We start from the raw sequence: 24756 nt of genomic DNA, 5'->3' as shown, positions 1-24756 counted from the left end.
AATAAGTGGGGCCATTGCAACTACATAGGCTATGTACATTCAGAATAATATCTTTTGCTTTAGGACTTTTCAATGGAGTACTAAAAACATCGAAAATTGGTCTCATTGTTTCTCTTGATTCTCAATAGGATAGTCTTGAAATTCCAGAAATTTTGTAAATAACTCACATCAAATATTTTTGAACTTTTAAAATGTCCATTAATCAAGTTGTTCATGTTTGGAATGTTTGTGAAATCAATTTGAGTCACATTTTCCCCAATAGAAAAAATAAAACTTCTGTGTGAAATTATTTGGTCCTTTATTTTTCTGGAAATAATCCATCCGTAAAAAAGATGCAATTAATTTAACACCAGAATGTAGATTTTTTGATTTTTTGTGTACTTCATAATAAATGTCACTTCCGACTAAGGAGTTGAATTGTACATTGTTTTTCAAAAAAAGTCATTATCTGCATAGTAGTTGAATGTATGTAGGTACTTATGTAGTAATATATCATTGACAAGGGATGGAGGGGGGAGGTAACTATGTTTCTCATCCGAGTAATCCCCCACTTCACTGTTGAAAATTTTTAAAAAATGTTAATTTCATTTTGTGTGTGATTTTCTAATTCTACATTCAATTATTTATTTTTCATATAAAAGTTTTAAAGAAAAGTAGATACCATGAAAGGTTGTTTACCTTTTCTTGTTTTGTTGTTCATACCTACGTTTAATACACATAGCTGTAGGTATTATGTACTTTTTCACATCACTTTTAATCCATTTTTCAAAATTCCTTTTTTTTATTGTTTTTGTTCCATGTTTTTTTTTCTCATAGCTATAATCATGAATAAAATACCATTCAGGTACCTATTTTCTTTTTGGATTAAGTAATATTCACACTTGTTTTTTTTTCTGTTATAGATAAGTTGAGATGATGTGTTGAAAAATGAGAAACTGAAGAAAATTGGGCATTTGCCATCTTTACGTTTTCAAATTTTTGTTTATTTTTTTGGTTGAAATCTGCAGTTGCATATTTTATTATTGCTGCAATGATTTTTTGGTCAGAAAATGCAAAACCAAAACAAAAAATTGGGCGCTTGCGATCATTTTTTTAAAATTCTTGTTTATTGCATTTCATTTTTTTTTCTTCTTTGGATCAGTGTAATACTTATTTTCAAAATGTCGAGTCTTTTTTCAAATCTGACTCAAACTTGTTTACAATAGTAGGTAATTGAAATTTTTCTCAATTTTTTTCAAATTTTTTTACTTATTTTTTCTCATATTTGTACTGCTAATTTTTCTCATTTTTTTTTTGCCATTTCATTCTTATATTTCCTCCTACGAACATAACTTGAAATCAGAACTAAAAACTATTCAGCTTCGTTCTTCATTATTTTTTTTCCATTACTTTTGCCATGTTTAGGACAGTTGCATATTTTATTATTGCTACCAATGTGAAACCAAAACAGAAAAATTGGGCATTCGCCATCTTTACTTTTCAAATTATTTTTTGCAGGAACCCGTTTACGATTGTGGTTGAAATATTAATTATCATTATTATGCATGGAAAAATTTATTTTTCCAGCAAATTAGAGGAAGAGTTGCTTTCGTTAACTTTCTTACTCGGTCTGTCATTGTTTGCAGTTGTTTCTGGAGAAGGTCGGCAATCTCAGAGTCCCACACATGAAAAATACGTACACCCAACCCCTCAGAGTACCCGAACATTTAAGACAACAATGTCATGGTAGCATAATGAGAAACACTATACAGGTGTACCCAACATATGCGGTCACCAACATATACTTATTTAAAAAGTGAACTGTCATTCAGCCACATGACACGCATTCACATAATTGATCATAATGCAAAATGACAATGATGCAACGCATCTGTAAATGGTATGTCAAAGGAAATTACCATCGCTAATCCCTGAACTATTTGGGAACACACATAGGTAGGTATAAACAAACATTCCACATTCCTTGTGGATTCACTGAGATGCCATCTTCTCCCTTCACTACCATAACAAGACACGAGTGAAGTTATACTGAAAACAAATGAAAGACTGATTTTAAGCATGTACTTACTTGTACAATGTACAATGTACGTATACTTTTGGTTGTTAAAACACCACAGACATACAGCAAACGGGTTAAAAATTGAAATAAACTGGATGGTTTATTCATTAAAACAATTCTTTTGTGTGTTTTTTTTTTTTTAATACATGAATTTTGAGAAAACATTTATGTCCCAGAGCAACTACCTACCCCAATTTACTTTTCTTTTTTCAATTGTTCAAAATTCAATATTATGAGAAAATATTTTTTCTGAACGCAGGAGGAAATAGAGAACATAAGTCAAAAAAATCAAAAAATGAAACTAATTTAAAAAATTCATACAAATTTGACTTTTAAAACCACCAAAAGATAGCTCTAGCGGTATTTTTCATAATTTTGCACATTTTTTTTCATAACTAAACCATTTTGCGATGTTTTGCCAAATTTTTTACAAAAAGCTACCTATCTAATTTTAAACAATTTAAACATTGCAAGCATATTTTTGCAAAATTTTGCTTGATTATGCTAATTTTTTCATTAAAATATTGCTCAAACTTTCCAACATTTTATGATTTCTAAGTTTTTCAAAAATTGTTTCAATTGGCCAATTTAGGTACATTTATGTAGTTTAGTTTTACACAAACTTGATAAATTTTTAGTGATTTTTTCGAGGTGTTCAAATGACTTTTTTGCGGCTCTATCGAATATATTTTTTTTTGTGCTAGTTTACAAGGGAAATTTGAAATGATCATTTTTTCATGGTGATAATTAGCATAAATACGTATTTTACTAGATCAAATTGAACTCAACTTTTCCGTAGAGATTAAGAATGGAATTATTGTTTTTAAACTTTATTACTTTGGAATCATTTCGTGATGATTTGATGAGAATTTTCTGAAGTTTGATTTAGAATTTCAAGTTTTTTCTTGATGTTGATGGTTTCAAATTATTGTTTTTTTTCAGTGTTGAAAGCTTAAGTAGGTATTAATTTTTTGTATGGTTTTTCAAAAATGATTCTTTTCATCCTAATTTTCAATTTATTTTTTCAGTGATTTTTAGAATGAGTATGGTGTCTGTAGACAGCAGCACTTGATTTTCATCTGGTTTTATTCGTTTGTGTCACTATGCACAAGATGTAGATAAATAGTTGTATTTTTTGTAGATATGAGTTTTAGGCTGTGAATATTGCATCGTCATGTTTTAATATCGTTTATTATAAATTTTAAAATACATTACATTTTGTATAAATGAAGACTTAAATTCAAACCAAACCCGAGACATGAAACAGAAAACCACAACAAAAAATAAATAAAATATGGTAAAGAACTTTTCGTGATTTCAAATGATTTTTGGAGGTTAATTATTCCATATACCTATGTAGGTAGGTGCTTTGAAATGATTTTCTTTTATGCTGATTTCTAACGAGTGCTTTGAAATGAATTTTTTTCATATCGATTTAAAGATGGAAAAATTTGTAATTAACTTTTTAGCGGCCATTTCCTGTCATAAATCCTGATTCTCACTTTCAAAATGGATTTTAAAAAATACATATTTTTTGGTATATTTTTTGAAAACGAACCAGTTTTGTATTGAATAAATCTTATCCCAAAACCTCCCGAATAAATTGAATTCTCTCCCCCTCCCCTCCTCTGGTCCCTTTAATTCTCCAATCGAAACATTTTGGCGATAATCCTCTTCCATATTTGGAACATTTCGAAAAATTTACAGTGGTGAGTGGTGTCATAAGTTCCTGTTCTCTTTTTCTTTTACATGTGGTCCTCTTTAATTTCCTTCGATGAAACATTGAAAAAAAAACTCCCTGCCATGAGTCTTGAAATTCTCAATTTCTTATTCAAAATTTGGGTTTCTAGGAAAATATTTTTCGAACTTTTCTTCGGAATTTTCTTCGAAAATGAAAACACTTTGGGGCAAAAAAAATGCTATCTCGAATCTCGATTAAGTTTTGTACGCCTTACCCCTTGATTGATCAATGGAAACATGAAGCAGAAATTTCCAGTCATGAACCTTAATTCCCTTTTTCAAAATCTCACGGTCTCTGCACTGAATGAATATCTGGCTCCCTCTCCCGAATAAATTGAGTTCTTTTTTGTGACTCAGAAACATGACATTGTACCTTTATGCACTATTCAAATTAGTATAGTCGAAATTTGGAAAAAAGTAAGTAAATTTTTCAGCAATTTTTTTCTGAATTCCATGAAATTGAAAACCACACGACATCTGACCCCATTTCATTCTTAATAAGGTAAGTAATTGATTTTTAATATGAATATTTTTTTAAAAATAATAAGTAATGATTTCTTTAAATAAAATTTTTGAAAAAATTTTCATTTTTTTTATTGAGTAATCAATTAATTCTATCAATGATATTTTTATACATCTCTATATTATATAATTATATTTTTTAATTCATTTTTTATCATGAAAATACTTAATACTTATGTACGTGGAATATATCTCCAGGAAAATCGTGACTCAACAACCTACATCTTCACATCAACATGTGGGATCCAAATGTGAGGGATGTGGATGGATCGACATTGGCATCAAAATTTACGTCGACTTCCTGTTACATAATGTTACCTAAATATAAATTTAGTGATAAAATTGGAAACTTTTTCCAAAATAACGATGTTTTACATAGAAGTTGGCTGTTGCTCATGCTGACAGCAGTATCGACGCAGAGACCACTTCCGAGAGATACCTACTTACCGATTAAAAGTCTGTACAAATTATTCTAATTCAAAAATCGGAGCTGCCCAATCCTTTTGTTTCAACATTTCACTGCAAATTTTGTGCCCAAAAATAACACGAGTCTATGCCTACAAAAAATTGCACTACAATGTTCGGAAAATTACCGTAAGTATGACCAAGAAAAGACACAATTCCCGAAGTCACAGCTTCCTAGTTTAACTTTTCGTCATTTTTGGATACCTAAGTACTTTTTTTTCGAATATTTTGGATATAAAAATATTCCTCAAGCACGTGTATCGAACATTGTATCCAAAAATCACATAAAATTATATTACGAGAAGAAAAGGCAATTTCCAAATTTGAAGTTGCTCTAAATCTTACAGGCGAATTTTTTTAAAATTATGGTCTCTAAAAAAGCATTTTGCTTTATTATAAATTCAACAGCTACCTAGCTAATTTTAAACAATTTAAACATTGCAAGCATCAACATTTTGCTTGGTTATGCTAATTTTTTCACTAAAATTATTCCTCAAATAATGATTTTTATGTTTTTCAAAAATTGTTTTAATTGGCAAAAGGTAAGTTTAGTTTTTCAAAAACTCGATGAATTTTTACTGTCTTTTTTTTTTTGTTAGGTACGCAGATTTTTGTGATTTTTTGTTACATATTGTTCAAAGTTCATTCGATCTGTACAGAATTTCATCGGAAATGTTTTTTTTTCATCGTTATTTTCAATGAATTTTGTAAATTTTTTTAAAAAAATTTCAGGTCGTGATTTCGAATGCATTTCTGTTCTCGATGACTCTAAACGAATTTTTCGAGATGATTTCGAACGACTTTTTTTAAGACTCTCTTGAATAGTTTTTTCTTTTTGTGCTGGCTTACAAAAGCAATTTGAAATGATCATTTTTTCTTAGAGATTTATCATAAGTATTTTTTTGGATAAATTGAAATCAACTTTTCTGTCGAGATTGAATTGTTTTTAAACTTGATTCTTGAAATTCTCAATTTTTTATTCAAAATTTAGGTTTCTAGGAAATTATTTTTCGAAATTTTCTTCGAAAATGAAAACACTTTGAGGTAAGAAAAATGCTATCTCGATTAAGTTTTGTACGTCTTATTAGCCCTTGATTGATCGATGGAAACATTAGGCAGAAATTTCCTACCATGAACCCTCGTTCCTTTTTTCAAAATGGACTTTTGAAAATATTATATTCGTAATGTTTGTTGAAAACGAAAACGGTCTTTGAACTGAATGAATTCCGGCTCATTCTCCCGAATAAATTGAGTTCTTTTTCGTAATTTTTTCTTTCTTTCAATTATTTAACTACGCCATGTACAGTTATTCACTCTTTATCAGTCGATAATTGGAAAAAGAGTAAAAAGTAAGTAGGTAAATTTTTCAGTAGTTTTTTTTTTCTGAATTCCAAAATTTTAGAATTTTCTGAGATCGAAAACCACACGACATTTGACCCCATTTCATTCCTAATAATTAATTTTTAATATAAATATTTTTTTAGAATTTACTTGTTTTTGAATAATAAATTATATCGTTAAATAAAATTTTTGGCGAAATTTTCATTTTTTTTATCGAGTTATCAATTAATTCTATCAATAATATTATTATACATTACCGATATATAATACTAGGGGGCCGCGCCCCCTGGCCGCTTTACGGCCTAACCCCCACACTCGTTCCTCGGGCTTCGGCCTCGGAACTCGCTCTTGGGGGCTACGCCCCCAACCCCCCCTTCGCTCTCCATTTTCTCTCTTAGAACTCACCTTTTCAAAGTTGCCCTCAAGTCCTTTTCCATACAATTATTACTAAGCAGAATGAATAATTGAACAGAGATATATTATACTCGGCTGCGAAGCATAAGTTGGATTTTTTGTTTACCATTTGATGACAAATAAAATGCCTAGCAAATGGGAAATATTTGGCTGAAACATGAAAGCTCAAAGTTAAAATTGTTCAAAATAATTCAATTTTAATTTTTAATTTTTATCATGCTTAAACTAAAAAATTTTCAATTCAAAATGTTTTATAACATATCTACGCATTGTAAGGAAGATTTTGAAAAAAAAATGAGCAAAATCGGTTCAGTTTTAATAAATTTAGAGCAGGGGGCCCAAAAATTGATTTTTGGGCCATATCTCCCCTTGTATGGGACCAAATCGGTTCAAATGTTGGAATTCGGTTCAAAATGCAATTTGGAAAAAAACGTATTTCCAAAATTTTTTTATGTTGATTTAAGCCCTCTTTTCCCTAAATTTGGGGCCTTTAAATTCAAAATTTGGACCTCGCTATAGTTTTCGCATCAAGTACTCGTCGAGAGCTTTCTATTTAAAAAAAATTAGCTTCCTAGGTATAATTGGGGCCAAATGAGAGCCTGCTGAACTTTTTTTGCTTGTATAGTATAGCTATAGTATAAAGCTACAAGCAAAAAAAGTTCAGCAGGCTCTCATTCAGAGCCCCAATTAAACCTAGGAAGCTAATTTTTTTTTAAATAGAAAGCTCTCGACGAGCACTTGATGCGAAAACTATAGCGAGGTCCAAATTTTGATTTTTAGAGCCCCAAATTTAGGGAAAGAGACCCTAAAATCAATTTTTGAAAATTTTGAAAATATGTTTTCTTCCAAAATGCATTTTGAACTGAATCCCAAAATTTGAACCGATTTGGTCCCATACAGGGGGAGATATGACCCAAAAACCAATTTTTGGGCCCCCTCCTCTAAATTCATGAAAACTGAACCGATTTTGCTCATTTTTGTTTTAAAATCTTCCTTATAACGTGTAGATATGTTATAAAACATTTTGAATTCAAAATTTTTTAGTTTAAGCATGTAAAATTAAAAATCAAAAAAACATTATTTTGAACAATTTCAACTTTGAACTTCAAATTTCTCGGCCGAATATTTCTAATTTGCTAAGCATTTCATTTATCATCAAAGTAATAGTAAACAAAAAATCCAACTTATAGTCCTCAGTCGAGTATTTCTGTTTTTAATTATTCATTTTGCTTAGTAAGTTGTAAGGAAAGGGATTTGGGGTCAAGCTTGAAAAAGCGAGTTCTGAGAGAGAAAAGGGCGAGGGGAGGTGGGTTTGGGGGCGCAGCCCCCTAGTATATATATATGAGTATTCGTGAAGAGGACATCAAAAAGTTGTCATAAGAAAATTTGTTCAATTTCAGACGTTATTACACTTGATCGATATGGAGACGATTCGTTGCCGCATCGACAGGTACGAAAAAATTTTATTTTTCAATTATTTATTCATTTCCTTGTATTGTCGCTAGCAGGCCACACAGTAAGTAAGTTTATAAATATAGGTAACAATCAACCAAATCGTTCTTATCTTATCTTTGTATAGGTAATGCACTCTCATAAGAAACTCGAGAGAGCTTACTTTACGAAAAATTCACGTAGACGTTATTCTCCTTTTAAAAGTACCTAGGTAGGTACCTAAGTAAATAATTACCTACCCAGTTTCATCAAAAATAGTACCTGTGTAAATGTGAATTAATGGTACCAAGTACCCACTGATAAGATACATAGCTAGGTACTTCAACAAACATGGACAAAATTGTTTGTTTGTTGATTTTTCAATTCTTAGATAATTTTGTACCTATATAGTACAAATAATACGAGTAGATAAGTATACCTATCTATCTATATCCTACCTATGTACTCACCATATTCACAATCCGTAAAAATATTTTCTCAAAAATAATTTAAAAATCCATCACCGTTTTTCGATATGTTATCCCACGTAGAAAAAAAGAACTCTGCTGTTGATATTTTTTCAGAATTTCATCTCTATGTCTTCGTATTTTCATTCTAATTAGAATCCAATTTTTAGTCATGAATCATGATTATTCTTCAAAACATCAACAGTAGCCAGACTGTTTTCGATGGCTTTTGAAATTCAAAATCCCTCATTTCCCAATTTTCAGCTGCTCGAGTTGATTTAGGTATCGATTTTTGGCGAACTTTTGAAGTTTTTTTTCACACAGGTGAGGCTGTTCCACTCAGGAAACGGGGGAAAATTACAATTTATCTATCTCTTCACCGTACCTATCAACTTCACGAGATCAAATTTTGGCCAAAAAGAGTGTTCCGGATCCGGCCGTTGGGTCAAAAAACACAATTTTTCGCCTTTTTTTCCTCATCCCTTCTGTGAATTTGAAATTGGAAAAATTCTCGCTTTTCATCAGAGTTGCCAATTGGCCTAAGTCTCGCAGTTGTTGTCAAAATTGCAACATAAAGTCACATTTTTTGCTAAAAATTTACTAAAAATTGTCGCTTTTTTGCAAAAGTTGTAAAAAATGTGACCATTTTCTCAAAAAGTTGCCTAAAAGTTTGGTTTATTAGGTCACAAATTGCCAAAAACTCCTGAAATAGGAAATCTCATTCGATTTGACAAAAATTGTAAGAAGTAGAGTCATTCCACGTCAATTGGACCAAGGAGTGGTAGGGGGGAGGGGGGGTTGGCAATTTTTTTGAAATTTTTCCTGTGGAAAGACCTTCCAAAGTGGCGCAAATCGCAGCCCTCTAGCCCATTTTTAAAGGCAGTCAGGGGGTGTCAAAGTTTTCAGTGAACCTAAAATATCATCCATTTCAGCAGAAGGTTACTCGATAACCGCGATACCTACCAAAATGGAACATTTTCCCATAGTTAGGTGTTTTGAAAGGCTTTTTGATGATATCATAAAAATCAGTGTTGCCACTTTTTTTCATACAAAAAATTAGCTCAAAAAATTTCGAAACGTAGTTTTCATATCGTTCCGACTCTCAAAAACTCTGAAAAAAATATATTATGGACAAATTTTCGTGCTGAATAACATACTGAAAAATTGGGATGGTAACATGTTGCAAAGTTGGTTTAAAAAAATTTAAAGTTTGCGAAAAAATGCAATTTTTTGATTTAAAACATGAAAAAAAGTTTTGATAGGTGAAGTTGACCCATTTGACCCCTATTTTTACGTATCTGTCGAAAAAGTTGAAAAATTTTTTTCACTCGATGAAAATGAACTCCTCACAAAAAATCAAAATTCGAAAAGATTCAAAAAATGAACGAATTTTTATTTTTTTGTTGCGAGTATAATTTTTATCAACTTTTTCATGAAATACGTCAGAAAGAGGTTAAAATAAGACAACTGAATAAATTTAAACTTTTTTTGATGTTTGGAATTGAAAATTGAATTTTTTCGAATTTTGATTTTTTTGTGAGGAGTTCATTTCATCGAGTGAAAGGGTTTTTTCAACTTTTTCAACAGATACGTTAAAATAGGGGTTAAATGGGTCAACTTCACCTATCAAAAGTTTTTTTTGTGTTTTAAATCAAAAAATCGCATTTTTTCGCAAACTTAAAATTTTTTAAAATCAACTTTGCAACACGTTACCATCCCAATTTTTTAATATGTTGTTCAGCATAGAAAGTTGTCTATAATATATTTTTTTCAGAATTTTTGAGAGTCGGAACGATGTGAAAACTACGTTTCGAAAATTTTTGAGCTAATTTTTTGTACGAAAAAAAGTGACAACACTGATTTTTATGATAACACCAAAAAGCCTTTCAAAACACCTAACTATGGGAAAATGTTCCATTTTGGCAGGCATCGCGGTTATCGAGTAACCCACTGCTGAAGAGGATGATATTCTAAGTTCACTGAAAACTGTGACACCCCCTGGCTGCCTTTAAGAATGGGCTAGAGGGCTGCGATTTGCGCCATTGGTCATCCCTTCGGAAGGTTTTTCCACAGGAAAAAATTCAAAAAAATCGCCGAACCCCCCTACCACTTCTTGGTCCAATTGACGTGGAATGACTCAGTAATCACTTTTTTGAAAATAATTTCCAAAACCAGCGACAAAATCGTTCAATGTCTCGGTCGAGTTTCATTAAGTACCTAATTGAAATGTTTAATGTTTCGTGATTTTTTTTTTTTTTTGCATCAGAATCAATTTTGAAGTTATTATTGTTTTTGCGTAACTTTTTAGGTTACTTTTTGGTCATTTTTTTCAACTGAAATTTGCTGAATATTGAAAGTTTTCGTGCAGTAAAAGGAGCGAATTGATTATTAATTATTGAAATCTCACCGAAATATTTTCAAGTTCTTACCTAAGTACATATAATAAGCCCTATGTTTGTAAATACGAATATGATGCATCCATCATGCAATATTTTGATCACGATAGTGTCTTTTCGAAAACCAAATGCTATAGCTAAAGCTGTATTATTGAAAAGCTAAAAGCATAGCCAAAAGCTTTATTTTTCAGCTTTCGCTTTTTTTGCATATATTTATCTGGTTTAGTTTCACTTTCTGAATTATTTTTCAATTTTTAGTTTTTAATTTTTCCCTTTTTTCAGTTTTGTTTTGCTTTTTTTGTTGTGGTTTCGAGTTTTCTCTCAATTTTTCTCATTTGAAAAACAAAAGCCAAGGATTACTCGAAGCTAAAAGCTAGCCGTCAGAAAGCTTTACGAATTTTTGAAAGCTGAAGTCAAAAGTTTCATCTTTCGGTTTTCCATCCGTGCTTTTATTATAAAATCAATTACCTAAGATCTTAAAACTATGTTTGTTTATAACATTAATCCACACGATGATCAGAAGGTCCATTAAAAATTTCAATAAGTTTCATCCATTAGTTTTGACGTGATGCGCCGCCTAAAAAACGAACTTTCAATTTGTTAATTACTGTATTCATGTACCTGCTTATTTTAATTTAGGTAATATGTAATAGGTAGCTAAGTTTAAAGTACTCGTTTGTTGTTTGTTTCAGGAGATGGATCAAATCTTAAAAACAAATTACAATTCACGTAAGCATAGTGGATTATACGCCTGCCAATAGTAGTCATTATTTTAATACCCTTATTCAAAGTAAGATAATTTTTTATTTTCACCTACTATAACATTCCTATTTCGTATAATGACGTTTTTTTCCCTCAGAATCAAAATCAATGGATCACTATCAATCAACAGAATACCCGCGAGGGTCCTTAAATTGATCGCGATCCAAGACTGAGGCCATAGTGCAGCTCACGCCGAATGGACACATCACACATTGGACATCCGTAGCATCTTGCATGGATCGCAAAATGGATGCGAATGGATCGACATTAGCTTCGAAATTTACGTCGACTTAATTGTTACGTAATGTTACTTGTAAAATTTTTGTAATAAAATTGGAAACTTTTTCCAAAATAACGATGTTTTAAAAGTTGGCTGTTGCTCATGCTGACAGCAGCATCGATGCAGAGACCACTTCCGAGAGGTAAGTACAGAAGATGGTAAATCTGTACAAAATTATCCTAAATTCCAGAGTTGGAGCTGCACAATCCTTTTCTTTCAACATTTCACGACGATTTTTTTTTTGTTGAAAATTTTGAGCCCAAGAATAACATAAGTCTATGCCTACAAAAAATTGTGCTACAAAATGCTCGAAAAATTATCGTATGATAAAGAAAAGACACAATTCCCGAAGTCACAGCTTCCTATAGTTCAACTTTTCATAATTTTTGGATACTTTTTTTCGAATATTTTGGATATAAAAATATTCCTCGAGCATCCGTATCGTACATGGTATCCAAAAATTACAGAAAATTATTATTATTAGGTACGAGAAGAAAATGCAATTGTCAAATTTTAAGTATGCTCTGTCAAATTTCTCGAAATTTTCCAGGATATTTTTTTAAAATTATGGGCAATAAAAACAATTTGGTTTTATCATGACCTGTCGAAAAAAAAACAATTTCCAAAGTCAAAGTTCCCCAATCAAATTTTCATTTCTTTTTGGATCATTTTTTGGAAAATTTTATGCCATAAAAATGAACTTTTCGAGCGCGGATGTTGCAAATTTCACACAAAAGGCTGAAAAAATTAACTGGTAAAAATGATTTCCAAAGGTTAGGTTATGTAGGTAGGTAATCAACTTTTAATTACCGCTTTCGGATAATTTTTTAAAAAAATGTTGCCCTTAAAAACTACGTACCTATACCTATCACTATGGGCGCACATATAGAAAATTGCACCAAAACAGAGCTCCTTGCATAGCCAAATTTTACAGTCATTTTTGGATAAATGAAATTAAACTATGAACTATGATTAATAAAATTACTTACTTTAACCAGCAATACATTAACCAAAAATCACATTGACCGGAGCACAATATGCTAAAGGGTATGTGAGTATGTACATTAACCAGATTACTATAACAAGAAAACATACCTGAAGACATCATGACTGTGTCAAATCAGAAAACCATTAGGCTGATCCAAACTCACGTCGCATAGGGCGGTGGCTCTGCTTAAAGCACTTCAGCTCTGCTTCGTGAGGACAGCACAGTGTTACCAATATAATCACCAGAATGTACCGCATAAACATATTAGGCATAGTAGCATATTACAAATTTTGGCTCTGGAAATACTTAATATCATTTTGGACACGACGTGTTAAAAATTGCTCTCAAAATCACCAAAAAATTACATTCTCGTCAATCGAATTTTTAAGCACTTTTTGGATAATTTTTTGAGAATTTTGGGAACAAAGAATTCCATTTCGAGTGAAGTATCAAAAAAATATCCCATTTTTAGCAGAAAATTTGAAAACAATAATTTCTAATTTTGCCAAAATTGCAGGTTGTTTTTGAAAATATAATAATTACGTCCTAAAAAATGAAGAATTCTGAATTTTTGAGAGCTTTTCAGCTCTCGTCTCGTTTGGATCACACATCTACATATTTTTACATCAGAAAAATGATTAATTCTCGAAAGCTTTCGCCCTTCCTTCGCTCAGGCTTTTATTCCTATTTTTGAAAATTTCCAGAAAAATATTGTGAAATTTTTCAAAAATTTACTGAAGATTCCAGTAATTTCCAAAAGGTTGTGGAATGCTCCAAAACGACTTGAAACCCGCCTGCAGTCGACTTCATATCGTATTGAAATTAATTTACAGAATGAATTTCGATTTTCCAACTGCATTTGATGAAATTTTATGAAAATTGTAAGTTTCAAAAATCTGCTGGAGGTTCCAGAAATGCTCAAAACGGTTTGAAATCCATTTCCAATCGAGTTGGCAGGTCGACAATAGGGTATATTTCCAATTTCAGTATTTTAGGTCGATTTAGGACAATTTTGATTTTTTTTCTCCTCAATTTTGGCCTAAATTTAAATTTGAAAAATTCACCAAAAATCGAAAAATGCACTTGAGCACTTGAAATTTTGGCTGGTGACGAATTTTTGCCTACTCTTTCAATTTGGAAAAAAAGACTACTCGTGAAGACAATTTTTACAAAAGAGTGAGACTTTCTGGGATTTTTAGGAATGCTTCGCAAACAAATTTGGTATACATTTCTTCACGATTTTTTTTTTTTTTTGAAAAGTGAAACTTTTTTTTTAAGCCAAAAAATTCAAAATTCGTAAAAGGTCGAATTTTGGCAACTTTTAGTCAAAAGCAAAACTAGAAAAAATTTTGAAAAAAGTGAGACTTTTATGAATATTTCTGAAAAAAATTACAATTTATAGCAAAGTTAAAAAGCGAGAATTTCAAACAATTTTAGCTTAAAGCAAGAATTTGGAAAATTCTTACCCAATTTTAAGAACATTTCCATCAAAACTTTTGCATTTTAGTAAGAGAATTCGTCATTTTTGGGAATTACTGGCAATGAAGATTAAGTACATTTTTTGCAACTTTGTTTTTTGAAAAATGAGACTTTTAAAATCCCAAAAAAAGTAACCAAAAAGTAACAAAATGCTCAAAAAAAACATTTTCGTCGAAATATTTGAGTGTTTCGTCAAACATTAACACAAATGATACTTCATCAAAAATTCTAAAAATTATGAACTGATTTTGAGGCTCAAAATTCTTCTAATAAATGTTCAAGTTTTTCGCAGAATTTCAGAAAATCAAGGTTCAACTTTGGGGCTCGGAATTGTTCAAAAATGCTTAAGACGCATTTTCACCGAAATATTTGGATTTCTCACTAAATTGTAACACATTTCGATAAGTCAAGTGAAACTGTTTAAAAAATAGGTACTAAGAATTATGATCCTATTTCGAGGCTCAAAATTCTTTTAAAATACTCTAAATACATTCTCGTTGAAAATTTTGAATTTCTCGCGAAATTTTAACACATTTTGATAGGTCGAATGACACTTTTTCGACAATCCAAAAAATTGTCACCCAATTTTGGGCTCAAAATAGTTCAAAAATGTGCAAAAAAAAAACATTTTTGCAAAAATACTGGAATTTCTCGCAAAATTTCAATTCATTTTTGTTAAAGCTCGAGCCATTTTGAAAATTGGTGCTTCTTATTAAGCTCCTCTATTGGGCAACTGCGAAAATCCAGCAAAATATAGCTTACATTTCTGACTTTTTTTTTTTTTTTTTGCAGTCATATATACGAAAGGCCAACTGAATTTTTTGTGCGACAAAAAAGTCAGCCAAGTTGACTCTGTTTGCTGTTTGGGCTTCAGACTACGAGCACCTACCTATTTTTCACCTATAGTCCGGCATATGACAATAGGAGTAGGCAATTGCACCCCTCCATCTCCCCCGACGATCCTTCGGGACAACTATTTTCTTAAAGGGGACATCCTGAGGAACATTTTAAAGCGAACTTGGCCAAAAAAAGTTGGCTTTACTTACAAAATGGCGGCCATTTTGATTGACAGGTCAGCCGAAATCGCAGATTTTGCGTTTCAACATAGGACTTGCACGAAATTTTTCAAACCTTACAAAGGTAGATCGACAGATCATGCAAAAATTCATCACTTGTCAAAATTTCAAGTGCTAAAGTGCATTTTTCGATTTTTGGTGAATTTTTGAAAATCCAATTCAGACCGAAAATGAGGGAAAAAATCAAAATTTTACCGAATTGACCAAGAAAGCTCAAATTTGGGAAATATCTCATTTTCAATATGCCAAATCGATTGGAAATGGTTTCAACCCGTTTTGAGCAGTTCTGGAGTCTCCAGCAGATTTTTGAGACTCGAAATTCCCACATAATTCCATCAAATTGGAGTTGTAAAGCTGAATTTTATTCTAAAAACTAATTTCAATACGCTACGAAGTACTGCAGGTGAATTTCAAGTCGTTTTGGAGACTCCAGCGACTTTTTGAAAATTCCTAAAGCCTTCAGCAGATTTTTGAAACTTTAAATTTTCACGAAATTTCATCAAAATGGAGATTGAAAGCTAAAATTTACTCTACACTCCAATTTTAACACCCTCTGAAGACGACTTCAGGAGAGTTCAAGTCATTTTGGAGCCTCCAGCGATTTTTTGAAAATTACTGGAGCCTCCAGTAGATTTCTGATACTTGATTTCATCAAATGAAGATGGAGAGCCGACATTAACGCTGCACTCTAATTTTGACACCCTCTGAAGACGACTTCAGGTTGGTTCAAATCATTTTGGAGCCTCCAGCGACTTTTTGAAAATTACTGGAGCCTCCAGTACATCTTTGAAACTTGAAATTCTCGCACCATTAATTTATCAAATGGAATTGGCAAGCTGAAATTTACTTCGCAAACTACATGGTAGTTTCAAATGGTTTTGAAGCTTCCAGCTACTTTTAGGAAATTTCAATTTTCCAAAAAAACGCCATACAACCTTTCAAAAAGTCGCTGGAGGCTCCAAAACGACTTGGAATCCACCAGCAGTCAACTTCATAGCGAATTGAAATTAGTTTGCAGAATGAGTTTGGATTCTCCATCTCAGTTTGATGAAATTTTGGGGAAATTTCAAGTTTCAAAAATCTACTGGAAGCTCCAGTAATTTTCAAAAATATTTCTGGAGGTTCTAAAACGACTTGAACCCACCTGAAGTCGTCTTCAGAGGGTGTTAAAATTGGAGTGTCGAGTAAATTTCAGCTTTCAATCTTCATTTTGATGAAATTTCGTGAAAATTGAAAGTTTCAAAAATCTGCTGAAGGCTTTTGGAATTTTCAAAAAGTCGCTGGAGGCTCCAAAACGACTTGAAATTCACGTGCAGTACTTCGTAGCGTATTGAAATTAGTTTTTAGAATAAATTTCAGCCTTACCCTTACAACTCCAATTTGATGGTATTTTGTGGGAATTTCGAGTTTAAAAAATCTGCTGGAGGCTCCAGAACTGCTCAAAACGGGTTGGAACCGTTTCCAATCGATTTGGCATATCGAAAATAAGATATATCCCAAATTTCAGCTTTCTTGGTCAATTTGGTAAAATTTTGATTTTTTTCCCTCATTTTTGGCCTGAATTGGATTTTCAAAAATTCACCAAAAATCGAAAAACGCACTTTAGCACTTGAAATTATGACAGATGATAAATTTTTGCATGATCTTTTGACCTACCTTTGTAAGGTTTGAAAAATTTCGTGCAAGTCCTATGTTGAAACGCAAAATCTGCGATTTCGGCTGACCTGTCAATCAAAATGGCCGCCATTTTGTAAGTAAGGCCAACTTTTTTTGGCCAAGTTCGCTTTAAAATGTTCCTCAGGATGTCCCCTTTAAGAAAAAAGTTGTCCCGGAGGATCGGCGGGGGGGGGGTGCAATTACTCCTATTGTCATATGCCGGACTACTTTCCTATAAATGAGAAAAAAATCATGTTGTTCTGATTCATCAACAGATTTACTGAGTAGGTAGATACCATACCGCGATAATGGTTAATATTTCTTAATGCTAAATAAGGTACCGAATTGAGCCAACAATTTAATTAGCACATAGGCATTATGAGTCAGTGATCGAATCACCCATTGTACGACACTTACTGCATATTTTTTTACCATATAGAATTGTTAATTGTTAGAGATGTGTACAGGAACAAGTGCATTGTTCTGTATATACCTTCTTGATGTGGATGTTTACACGTATTCGTACACCCAGAGAGATGCAATTTATTAATTCTTACTGCAATCTATCGAAACGTGAAATCAAATTCAAATACGTATATAAAAGGATTACATTCGCACACATCCAATATACAAATTTCTTAATCCAACTCGATTACTATGCCATTGCATCGTACCTATCCATCTATAATACGATACGAATAACTTGTAATACAACTTACAACGTATAATAATTTCGCAATACTCATCAACTAGGTAAATCTATTTGAGCTGATACAACACTATATTCCTCGCAAAATATTACACCTATATCGTTTAAAATGCAAAATTCTCTATAATTCCTTCCTTTTGATCCAGCATAATATGTTAATCCATACAAATGAACACGTTCCCACATACGCTACTCGAATCGTATTTGGAACAAACAAAAAATTAATAGTCTGTACTGGCAACCAAAACAAACAACTTGTTTGAAACGTTGGTATGAACTTAGATCTACATTCTTCAAGGAGATCCTGTTTTCCTTCCATTAGACTCATAGCTGTGTACAAAAATACAAGCATAGGAAAAAATTAATTAACGAATTTCCGCCGTTCAACGGTAAAAATTGCTGGAAAATTTACTCATCGTAGGTAGAGTTATCACCTGTGTAAAATACTACGTATAGTGGCGGCGTCATCAGAAATTGATCCATGAGAACTTTTTTAACAACTATTTTCGTAGCTGTGCCCACGTACGCTTTGTCCAACCATTTGTACCTGTACAATAAACCGATTTTAAATTAAATTTCATCGTAAATGCAATGGGTATTTCGAAAGGTGTGGTGTGGTTCACTCACCAGAAATATAATATGTTCGGATTAATAACAAATCCAATTACTGAGTATCTTTTCAGTGCTTCGATATCTATTTTTTCATCAGTGTTTGGTGATTTCTTCGATGATAAAAAAAAAAAAAAAAAAAAAAAAATTATTAAAATATGAATCTCCTCTACATACCTAGTGAAAAATTATTCGAGGAGCTTCGAAAAAAAAACAACGTTACGAAATACGAAAAACATTCGCAAATTATACGACATCTCGAAATCTGTCCCATTAAAATTTTAATTCTTTCCACGAGTTTTAGTGTATGTCAAACACATGTTCGTGACGTGTTGTGTTTTATCATTTTATACTCGATTCAGCAGATTATGTATCATAAAAAAATGTACAACACGAGCATGTGTAATGTAGATTGTACATAGAACAGCATTAAATACTTACTAAAATCCGTTTCTTGATGAATTGTTGCGAAAATTCAGCGCCAACGCACATCGAACCGTACGTAACGCAGTTCGAGGCCAGTGGATATTTTTTAAATAAATTTTTCACCGAATTCAGGGCCATTTCTGCAAATAAAATTCGAGAATTAAGATGATAATGAATTACTGATGTTGTATGTTGTGTTTTTTTTTCTCTCATAAATTTCATGATCGTTGCTCGGCGAATGAAATGAAATGAAAGCAACAGGTACATATTCGAGTTCATTGAACGTTGGAAACATTTGGGAATCAGATTACTCTTTTTTTTGAATAATATCTCACTCTTAATTGGCATCAAGTTTAATGGTTTCAATGTTTTTTTTTTTTTTTTTTTTTTTTTTTTTAAATAAATCGAGTAAGTAACTATGAACAATAATGAGGAATAATAAAGAAAAAAAATTACGTTTCATAAATTATTCACAAATTGTAACTTTCTTAGAGTAGAAATTACCACAAAACATTGTACCATTGTAGTTGATTAATCAAATAAATCAAATATCAAGAAAATGTACATTTTTTTGCAAATTAGAAAGCTTTCTCACTGCCAGTAACACCTATTTCCGTTATAAGAATACTGAAAATTTATATTTTTTCGTTTTAAATCACTTACTTGTGCTGTATGATTAATTGAATGGCGCCTACGCAAATTTTCCTCGTTACATAAGCGATCTATGTTGAAAAATTCATTGATTGAGCGAAACTTTACGACAAATGGTTTTCTTTGAACGCGCACCTACGAGTAAATAAACGTTCGAACTACATGTTAATATGGAAATTTAAAGCTTGAATTGTATTAATTCATAAGCTAAAGTATCGTTTTATCAGTTCAACCTTGAGTATACTTTCGTTTAATAACGTAGATAGTGTTGATTTAAACCGGTATAAGTCGGACTTTCTATGACAATAATGTAAATAATGCTTTTTATAAAGACGTTTATAAATGTGTACGTTTCCGTATTCGGCTCGGTTTATTGCATCTTTCTCCATGAAAAAGGGGAAGGATTCGCTTCATACTTTGTACAGGATCTATGTGAGTTAGAAGAGTGTACCTTAATTGTCATAGACTGATGTAGACTCTCGTACACCTAAGTACTCGTTTTAAAGTTGGATTTTCTCAAACAACGACGCCCTTATTTACCTAAAACGATAATGTCTACGTTGAAATAAATTTTCATTATTTATAATGGTGCATAAGAAACCCATTTTCGTACCAGATAAAGTAGGTACCTACAGAGGACGACGAAATATGAGCTACTGTAGATACTATTATAGTTGTACTTATAGACTCCAATGTGAACCGTTATACAATGCAATATTCGAATAAACCGACAATTACTCTCTGGTAACTGTATATTTTCAAATCAGTCACCGGAATAAAAACAATGTTGCGGTTTCGTCGTTCGTTGCGAGAATTTGCACAGATCGATTTCAATAGTTGCATTGATTTTTATGCTGCGGTTTCTTTTGTGTAGTATATTATTACAAATTATTGGTAGAGAGGCAATTAAAATAAATTATCGTGTTCGAAATTCCGTGCTACTGTAGAATTTCAACTTGCGGACGTCTCAATTAATTCCACTTCCATTCTTATGACGATATAGGTACTACGTACTCGTAAAGCTGTATGTGTATCGAGTTACCTACTTATGTACCTACTCTAGTTTTTGAATTTGATTATTCATAAAGCCATTTGTAGACCTTTGATCGATGAGCTTCCGTCAACTAATCACAGTTTTTTTAATGTATGCGATGTCGTTCTATGTTTTTAATCATCTAATCGTAATGCGTACTTGATAGTGAAATTTATGGGGCTTAATTTGTCGTTAAAAATTCAATAACGCAGATGGTAAATTAAATTAAACGTAGCGCCATTTAATTTGATTTGGCAATTTATTGATTGATGTTATTTGAATTGACGAGTAGCTTACTATTTATGTTGTATGTAGGATTGTAGGTATATGTACAATGAAGACATGAATACATTGTAAAAGTAAACTAGGTAGACTAACCATACTCTATTTGCATGGATAATTAAAATGAAGGGTAGGTATTTCTTATGAAACAACCATGATCAAAAATTTACATTCCATTTTAAAAAGTAAATTTCATCAGAAAAATTATGCTAACATTAGGTAGGTATATTTTACTAACAAAGGGTCCTCTACACAACTCGTCAGTTTTGATCGAGTTTAAATTTGCCTCACTGAAAGAGCATGTGATCCCAGAGGCGTGCCCTATTAAGCCCTAATGGGTAATAAGGGGCTACCAAGACGGAAACATTTTAGTCCGGCATATGACAATAGGAGTAATTGCACCCCCTCCCCCCCGCCGATCCTCCGGGACAACTTTTTTCTTAAAAGGGACATCCTAAGAAACATTTTAAAGCAAACTTGCCCAAAAAAAAGTTGGCCTTACTTACAAAATCGCGGCCATTTTGATTGACAGGTCAGCCGTAGTCGCAGATTTTGCGTTTTAACATAGGACTTGCAAACTTTACAAAGGTAGATCGAAAGATCATGCTAAAATTCATCACCTGTCAAAATTTCAAGTGCTAAAGTGCGTTTTTCGATTTTTGGTGAATTTTTGAAAATCGAATTTAGGCTAAAAATGAGGAGAAAAATCACAATTTTACCAAATTGACCAAGAAAGCTGAAATTTGCCATATACCCTATTTTCGACATGCCAAATCGATTGGAAATGGTTTCAACCCATTTTGAGCAGTTCTGGAGCCTCCAGCAGATTTTTGAAACTCGAATTTAGGCCAAAAATGAGGGAAAAAATCAAAATTTTACCAAATTGACCAAGAAAGCTGAAATTTGAGATATACCCTATTTTTGACATGTCAAATCGATTAGAAACGGTTTGAACCCGTTTTGAGCAGTTCTGGAGCCTCCAGCAGATTTTTGAAACTCGAAATTCCCACAAAATTTTATCAAGTTGGAGTTGTAAAGCTAAAATTTATTCTAAAAACCAATTTCAATACGCTACGAAGTTGACTGCTGGTGGATTTCAAGTCGTTTTGAAGCCACCAGCAGATTTTTGAAACTTTAAATTTTCACAAAATTTCATCAAATGAAGATGGAAAGCTGAAATTTACTCTACACTCCAATTTTAACACCCTTTGAAGATGACTTCAGGTGGGTTCAAGTCGTTTTAGAACCTCCAGCGATATTTTTGAAAATTACTGGTGCCTGCGGTAGAATTTTGAAACTTGAAATTTCCCCACAATCTCATCAAACTGAGATGGAGAGTCGAAATTCATTCTGCAAACTAATTTCAATACGCTACGAAGTTGAGTGCTGGTGGATTTGAAGTCGTTTTGGAGCCTCCACGGACTTTTTGAAAGGTTATATATGGCATTCTTTGGAAAATTGAAATTTCCTAAAAGCAGGTGAAAGCTTCAAAACCATTTGAAACCAACAATGTAGTCTGCGAAGTAAACAGCTTGCCAACTCCATTTGATAAATTAATGTTGCGGGAATTTCAAGTTTCAAAAATCTACTGGAGGCTCCAGTAATTTTCAAAAAAGTCGCGGGAGGCTCTAAAATGACTTGAACCCTCCTGAAGTCGTCTTCAGAATGTGTTAAAATTGGAGTGTAGAGTAAATTTCAGCTTTCCATCTCCATTTGATGAAATTTTGTGAAAATTTAAAGTTTCAAAAATCTGCTGGAGGCTTTAGGAATTTTCAAAAAGTTGCTGGAGGCTCCAAAACGACTTGAAAGTTACCTGCAGTACTTCGTAGCGTATTGAATTTAGTTTTTAGAATAAAATTCAGCTTTACAACTCCAATTTGATGGAATTTTGTGGGAATTTCGAGTCTCAAAAATATTCTGGAGGCTCCAGAACTGTTCAAAACGGGTTGAAGCCGTTTCCAATCGATTTGAGATGTCGGAAATAGGTATATCCCAAATTTCAACTTTCTTGGTCAATTTGGTAAAATTTTGATTTTCCCCTCATTTTTGACCTACCAATTGGATTTTCAAAAATTTACCAAAAATCGAAAAACGCACTTTAGCACTTGAAATTTTGACATATGATAAATTTTTGCATGCTCTTTTGATCTACCTTTGTAAGGTTTGAAAAATTTCTTGCAAGTCCTATGTTGAAACGCAAAATCTGCGATTTCGGCTGACCTGCCAATCAAAATGGCCGCCATTTTGTAAGTAAGGCCAATTTTTTTTTTGGGCAAGTTTGCTTTAAAATGTTCCCTAGGATGTCTCCTTTAAGAAAAAAGCTGTCACGGAGGATCGGTGGGGGGGGGGGTGCAAATACTCCTATTGTCATATGCCGGACTATTTAGACAGAAAGTTGTGAATTTCTGGAAAAAATGAGGTGAGAGCTGGAAAAAGCTTGGGAATTTGGGAAAATTGGGAAGAAATTGTGTAAGTGGGGAGAATTGAAAAATTTTATTTCTTGAATTCTGAATTTTCTAAAGTTTTTAGCCAAATTTTTTTAAAAAATGGGGCTATTTGCGGTAGGCCAGACATTTTATGTTTATAAGTTTCAGCACAATGATGATTTTCACATTTTATGACTTGGAACCTGTTCTAATCTATCAAATAAAATCAAACTTGAGGAATGGGGTTCTTTTGGGACCTAGAATTGACCCCTGCAGTTGGAAGGGTCAAAGTTTGAAATTACAGAAAGGTCATTTTTTTGGAGAAGCATAATTTGGACCCAAATTCATAAAAAGAGCCCAAATTCATACCATTGGTGAGTACATATTACCATTGTAAACAACATAATATTCAAATGTCAGATTCCTAGGTCATTTCCGCCCCATTTGAAGTGGAACACTCCTAATTTTGAGCCTATTTTTGACCCCACCCCACTCTTAAAATTGGCCTAAGGAGCCCCAATGTGCAGCATACAATAGGATGGTGCCACTCGAGTGGATTTTGCAGGTTTCAACCTTCCAGCCCCATTTGACCCCTTTCCAGAGTCAAAAAGTGGATTTTTTGGCTATTTTACGTGTTTTTCGACGTTTAGGAAAGCCTACAGCCGCCCCAAACTGACCTAGAGGACCCAAATTTTCACAGTATAATGGGAGGTTGTACCTTAAGTACCCTATGTAAGATTCGACCTTCCAACCCGATCTGACCTCATTCCAAGGTGATAAATCAGAAAAGTGGATTTTTCGCCTATTTTCATGTGGTTTTTGACTTTTAGAACAGCCTGTAGCCCCTCCAAATTGACCTAGAGAGTCCAAATTTTCACAGTACATTGGGAGAATGTACCTGAAGTGCCCTTTGCCGGTTTAAACCTTCCAAACCCATTTGACTTCTTTCCAGAGTCAAAAAAGTGGATTTTAAGCCAAATTTTTGTAAAAAATGGGGCTATTTGCAGTGTAGATCAGACATTTTATACTTAAGTACCTATTTATACGTTTCAGCACAATGATGATTTTCACATTCTATGACTTGGAACCGATTCTAATCGATCAAATAAAGTCAAACTTAGGGAATGGGGTTATTTTGGGATTTAGAATCGACCCCTGTAGTTGGAAGGGTCAAAGTTGATTACAAAATGATAATTTTTTAATTAAAAAATAAAGATCTTGCTTTGATGCAAATAGATGGCAATGTTGAGTTTAATATGGCTTTTAAACCTTCACTTCCATTCTCTACTTTATCACCTTTCCACCATCAAGAAATTTTTTTTGTACAAAACAGTATCATGGTATTGATTAGAATGCTGGAAATGTTGATTTTAACGATCTATTCACCTGTATTAAAGATTTCTGGCACCACTGCAATCCCTTAATATAAGCGAGGGGATATGAGAAGGGTTTGTAGGTATGTTAAGAGCCTATTTGATATTTATTCTATTGTGTTCAATGCGGATGACTATTTGTAGGTATTCTTAAAATGATCTTATTGAAAT

At 32.6% G+C, this 24756-nt stretch overlaps 1 protein-coding gene across 1 annotated transcript; it reads right to left on the bottom strand.

Annotated features, from left to right (window-relative positions):
• Window positions 1–17670: 17670 nt before the first annotated feature.
• Window positions 17671–19661, bottom strand: LOC135834260 (mpv17-like protein). The gene is made up of 5 exons (XM_065348101.1): window positions 19484–19661; window positions 18836–18960; window positions 18413–18507; window positions 18220–18332; window positions 17671–18115 (listed from the first exon to the last, which is right to left on the bottom strand). Exons 2-5 carry the CDS (start codon window positions 18956–18958, stop codon window positions 17907–17909), a joined length of 540 nt encoding a protein of 179 aa, XP_065204173.1. The 5' UTR covers window positions 18959–18960; window positions 19484–19661; the 3' UTR covers window positions 17671–17906.
• Window positions 19662–24756: the final 5095 nt, after the last annotated feature.

This window comes from Planococcus citri, chromosome 2 (genome assembly GCF_950023065.1).
Source record: "Planococcus citri chromosome 2, ihPlaCitr1.1, whole genome shotgun sequence".
NCBI lineage: Eukaryota > Metazoa > Arthropoda > Insecta > Hemiptera > Pseudococcidae > Planococcus > Planococcus citri.
The sequence above is the reverse complement of the archived record's forward strand: the minus strand, read 5'-3'. Positions and strand labels throughout refer to the sequence as shown.